We start from the raw sequence: 6,242 nt of genomic DNA on the forward strand, positions 1-6,242 counted from the left end.
ATATATATACATATAAAAGACTAAAGTATTATCTAAAATTAATTTAAGGGACTACATAATAAGTATGCATTTAATTTATTTTTAGTATAAAAATACTATTATTTTTATTAAGTCCCCATAAAACCTTATAGTTTTAAAAAGTCTATTGTATATTCAATGATATATTTATTTCAAAGGTTAATTTTAAGTTTGTCTATGACAACTACAATTATTAAAAGAAGTGTCTCTACCATAAATTTTGTGAAAAATTAAATGTACAATGGTATTGAGGATAATTAATTAAATAATTTATTAGTTACATATATATAGAGCGACGTATTTGATAACATTGACACTAAAAAAAATCATTAAATATTTTTAGAATATAAAATCTTATATATGACAATTGTAATTTGTAGAAACACTTATATATTTTAAATTTATTTAATCATTTAGTTATATATTTTATAATAATTAATAATATTCTTTTTTATCTAAATATGTATAGTATTTTATTGTTCAAATTATATGAAATTTTGAGATCCGCCACCCACTGGTGACCATGTATACTCGCGAGTTTCTCCATTACCCATGTAATGTTGGGGGAGCGTTAGATTATAGGTTGGGATAGTTATTGTCTTTTTTTGTTCAAATGGATAGTTATTGTCATTTGACTTATTATACATGGATGGTCGAAAGTGCTCTATAATCATCGAACAAGGTGCATACCCTTGCCCCTTTTTTTTATTAATTAAAAAAAATGGGCATACCCTATGAATCTCATAAAATCAAGTGACATAGATGACCCTTGGGAGCTTCTACAACATTGATGTTAAGGGTGGAAAAGCAACGAGATGTCTTAAACAATCTGATCCAAAATGGTTGGGGTTCAGTTAAACCCATCATTCATGTAGGACTCACTAGTGGGAAATCGGGATTAAATGATACTACATTTTTTAATTTAAGTTGAAAATGCTATATGTTTTAAGTTGGTTATGTAAATAACCGGTCTAACAAAAGTGTATTATATTGATTACTTATATAATCAGTATAAAACTTGTTAAATATTTTATAAACTAGTGAAACTTTGAGTTATTGTATATTTCTTCCCTCTTTTGTGAAAGAAACATTATCATTGTTCTCTTCTCTTAGTAGTCATCGTCATTTATTTCTCCATATGCATCTCTTAATTTTCATGCATTTGTGTTTAAATATGTAGATTTGTAGGAATTGACATTTAAATACGTAAATTTGTACGTTCTTTTAGCTTTTCAGTGTAAAATATGTTATGGTTTTATGTGTTGGTACTAGGAATGGGAATAGATTAGGCCGTCCAAATGGACATTAATTTCACATAATTATATAATTTACTAAATGGACATTAATTTCACATAATTATTCTAATTTTAATCGTTTGATCTAATTTCATAGTGTAAATGAAGAGAAGGTGATGATGATCGGGAACTTTGATGGAGAAGAGATGACACCAATGAATTAGCAAGACAGTGCATAAAAATAAAACTATATTTAATGTAAATTCATGTATAAATGACTTTTTATAAATAAATAAAAACTATAAATTTACGTCTCAAATTAGTTAAATGATGATAACCTTAGGGGTGTTCAAAAAAACCAAAAACTGAACCAAACTGCCGAACCGAACTGAACCGAACTAGTTTTGAACTGAACTGGTTTAAGAACCGAACTGTTTTCGAACTGATTTTGTAAAACCAGAACTGAACCGAACCGGTTTTTCAATTCAAAAAACCGAACCGAACCGATTTTTTGTTTAAAAAAACCAAACTGAACCGGTTTTTATTTCAAAAAACTTGAACCGAATTTTTTTTAGTCGTAATTAGGGGTAATTATGAAAATTTTGGCCTATATGAACAAAAAAATTAAGTTAAACCAGTTCGGTTTGGTTCAAAATAATAAACCGGTGCACCACTTTTATAAACCGGTTCGGTTCGGTTCTTTGAACTGAAAACCGGTTCAGTTCGGTTTTTCCAAACTGAAAAACAGTTCGGTTCAATTTTCAAATGGTTCTAGTGCAGAACTGAACTTTGCCCACCCCTAGATAACCCAACCACTAAAGACAGAGATAAAAAAACCTAAAAATTGGTATGAAAGATTTTAAGATCGATAATTTGTAGCCTACGTCAGGTAAAGTTTAGTTGATGCTGAAGATTTTGTGCCTATTCTATCTTTTTATGACTCACCTACAAGTGCAGTATCCATTTTCCAAAAAAATCTTCGAAGTACGAAATTTTAATTTATAAAAAATCTAAAAACCAACTAATGTGTAGTTCGTGATTTTAATAGAGTACATGTATTATGTGAAACAACAAAGATCGTCTTCCATTCCCAAGTCACACAATTCATGTTAGGAATGTAGTCCTACCAAGTGGCAACTAGTTAGTAAAAAAAAAAAAAAAGTAGCACCTAGTCTCTGTTTCTGCCTTTTACGGCTTCACAACTCATATCTATCCATATCAGGCAATTCCGATCACCATGACTGAAACAAATAGGGCCACATGCTAATATGGGATTAAGAGGGAGTGAAGCATCCAAGAACAACCGATCACCATGACTGAAACAAATAGGGCCACATGCTAATATGGGATTAAGAGGGAGTGAAGCATCCAAGAACAACCGATCACCATGACTGAAACAAATAGGGCCACATGCTAATATGGGATTAAGAGGGAGTGAAGCATCCAAGAACAAAAAAAAAAGTGAGATAGATAGATAACAATATATTGCAAATAATTTCAATCTCTGGTGAGTGTGTATTAATTGTGTGCTCCACCGATCCGGTGTTCACCGAAACACACTGCAACAAGGGTACCTTCTGACAAAGAAACAATATCTAAGAGTGAGGCATATCAAATATGGCGTAGAACAAAACAAGTATAAGGAGATAACTTCATCAACCAATACAAAGTAAGAAGAGCATGCCAGAGGCCTCGATCCAGTACAATTGATTAACATATCTTCATATTTATTCCTTGTAAAATTTGAATTGGAAATTGCTAATTATCTTCTTTACTTCTTAGACATAATAGAGGCCAGGCCAACTCTCCATCCGTACAACATAGACAAGCTGTGCCTTTGAGGAATAATAGAAGCCAGGCCTGTTCGCAAAGTATGAATTGGCCCAATCTCGTGCTTGGTGCAGCTTGTACTTATCTCCAATGACCTAAATTGATTTTAAATTTTTAGCAATCATATTGCTGGAATTCAATAGGCATTAAGAGTACATGAAACAGAAACGAGTAGAGCATCATTTGGGTATTCACAAATTAGTAACTACAACAATAACCAAGTATAATCCCCCTAAATAGAGTCGGCTATAGGTTAGTAACTAAGCATGTCAAAATAAATCAGCCATCTCTATAACCTAGTGTAAATAAGCAAAGCACAAGAAAACTTTAGCTGATCAACAAGCTCATCCATTAGCTTATAGTATTTGAGTAGTTTCTAAGCTTGTTTGACCAAAATAGGGGGGTTACAAATGAATAATATCTCATTCTCATTAGTTTATAGCATTTTTTCAAACACAGCTTGAATATGTTATGAACCCAAGAAAATAAGAATATTATAAAGGATATTATCCATTCACGAGGAAAAAGGTCTCTTCCAAAGGAAAATCCCCTTATTACGCTGTAGAACAGTTTTTCATTATTTCTTTCCTAATGCCTCTTTGTTTTCACCCTAATTCATACGTATATCCTATACTATGTAGTCAACCACGGATAGCGGTGCAGAGTGTCCAACCCCAAAAATGGGATAGCGGGATCGCGGATAGCGGGATGACCGCTATTGTGAAAACCAAAAACCAGTATATAAGCTAAACATAAAATACAAACAGTAGACAACAATACTAAAAATAGCGACGATAAAATACACAAATAAATGGGTAATCATACTTCATATTTCATAACCAAAATGTAACATCAAAATCAAGATCCAATAGTAATAAAAAATAAGTTCTAAAAGTAATCAAATTCTACTTAAACTAAAACAGTGGCAAAATAGTTGAAGACATAGGAAAAACAGAGGAAGAAGAAGAAAAACAGAGGAAAAAGAAAAAACGAGAGGAAGAAGAAGAAGAAGAAGAAAAACAGAGGAAGAAAAACTGAAGAAGAAACGAAAAGAAGAAGAAGAAGAAACGAGAAGAAGAACAGCGACGCGAAGAACAAAAACAGAGGAAGAATAACGAGAAGAAGAAGGTTCGTGGTCGTTAACTATTCACTGGAGGAGCAGAAGAAGAAAGGTCAAGCAATAATATAATATTAGGGATTTGGGTGCGAAAGGACTCAAATACCCTTAATTAAATTATAAAAAATCAAAAAACCTGTAAAAACAGAGTCGCGGGTCATCGATCTGGGTCGGACGCGATGCATCAGCGCGTTTAGGGCGCTATTCGTGGCCGCGTTCGCCAAAACTGATGACGGCGATTTCACGGGCAGGCGTGGCGCGGAGATGACGTCTGGCGCACCGCATTTCTGCTATTGCACGCTATCCGGGCGCTATTGACATTAGAGATCCTATACTATACAACCTTGCTGCTGTGACAATTTGCAGATGCCTCCTTAAGTTACAATTTTTGAAAACAGAAATCCCAAAGTGGCTCTCTGTATTCCCTCTTCGATTTCATTTCATTTTATCGATTCTTCTCTTCTACTCAAGGTTTCTCCTTTGTGTATGCTTTTGAATTTCAAAGGTAACTGCAAATACCTCTCCTATAGTCCTATGTGTATTCTTCTCAATTTCATTCGAGTTTTTAATTTTTACTTTAGGTCACAAGAAGACGAGGAAGGGGAGGAAGAAGACTCAAAGTCCTTTTATTAAGTCTAAGACAACTATTGTTTCATTGCAGTGCAGTTTAAAGAGGAAGAATTATGCCTTAACATTAGATTTGTTTTCAAAAAGGATGAGGGAGATTTCAAGATCACACCTGGAGGCTTGATGAAAGAGAAGGAGGGACTGGAAAGTGGAAATGAATAGAAACATGATAAAACACAATTGTGCAAAAAATAATTGTACTCATTCCCGACATCATACATTCTAGCAAACACAGACAGAATCCAACAATAACACACACAGCTACAAAAGGCCCATAGCTACAACTCCCTGTGAAAGTCTCAATATGAGCTGAAAATCAGCAGATTATTTTTGGGCTGCAGGTAAAGATCTTTAAATATCGAATTAGAAAAATCTGAAAATACAAATCATTTTACCTCGAAGATTTAAACTATAAGCAATACGATAAACTCAATAAAAGTCATCCCCTGCCTCAAATTCCGAAACAAACAGCGACACAATGCATTAAAACAAGAAAACAATGCTTTTGTCACTTTTGAACGACGCTCAAACAATCTTCAAGAGACTATGAAGCTTCAACCAGAGGAGAATAGGAAAAGTCTTCACGAGTTTTGTGAAATTGATATTGGGGCCCTAAAATAATTACTCATAACTTTAGGGTCTACTTTACAAACAGTTGGCTTAATTGTCATGTGGGGAGTGTTTAACAGCTATACAATTAAATTACCCAAAGTAAATTGGGTACATGACTACATGCACCCAACATATTTCTTGGATACGTTAAAATATGCCTTCTAATAAATCTCCTAATTTACTAAAATAAGGTTGTTCCTTAAACGCTCTGAACTGTCTTTAACTAGCTTAGCATGTGTCCTTAATCTCCCTTCATGTATACTCCTTCGAGACCTTCCCTCGTGACTGCTGCTGGTTGCTAAAATTACTTCCCTATGGAAGATCAACCTTGTCGTCAAGATTGAAATAGGGAAACTAGTCAACTACTTCTGCAAAAACTGCTTATCAACAGGTGTAGCCATGCCTGCCATTCCCTGTATAATCAGGTTTATAAGGCATAAGCACACCACGTCTGCCAATAGATCTGCCAGCCAACACTCAACGGGTGCAATTCAATAGATACTTACGATTCCACCTCCTGGTACAACATGGCCTTCTGATGAGATCCCTGGTATACAAGGTGAATACAAGACTGCTCTGGAAGCTGTAAATTGAAAGCAACACAACCTATTTGTTCGATAACTTGTTAAGGCCTATATTTGGAGTGAACCTGCCCTAGTATTGACCCTTTCCTCTTTGGAGTCTTCTGTACTGGATGATATGCTCTTCTGCATGTGCAGATGCAAGGTTGTTAGGAGTGAGCTCTAAAGCGTAAGATCCTAAGATCTTACGCGTTTTACAGCATGGATAGTGTTAGAGCGAAG

At 34.3% G+C, this 6,242-nt stretch overlaps 1 protein-coding gene across 1 annotated transcript in view; it reads right to left on the minus strand.

The window, feature by feature from the left end:
• Nucleotides 1-2,701: 2,701 nt before the first annotated feature.
• LOC101508273 (uncharacterized) overlaps nt 2,702-6,242 on the minus strand; it is a 5,553-nt gene continuing 2,012 nt past the window's right edge. Inside the window, exon 3 of the mRNA XM_073364046.1 lies at nt 2,702-3,178. Within this exon, the coding sequence (XP_073220147.1) occupies nt 3,025-3,178 (154 nt within the window). The 3' untranslated portion in view covers nt 2,702-3,024. The remainder of the gene's footprint in view (nt 3,179-6,242) is intronic.

The sequence above is a fragment of the Cicer arietinum genome, chromosome 7 (genome assembly GCF_000331145.2).
Source record: "Cicer arietinum cultivar CDC Frontier isolate Library 1 chromosome 7, Cicar.CDCFrontier_v2.0, whole genome shotgun sequence".
Classification (NCBI taxonomy): Eukaryota; Viridiplantae; Streptophyta; class Magnoliopsida; order Fabales; family Fabaceae; genus Cicer; species Cicer arietinum.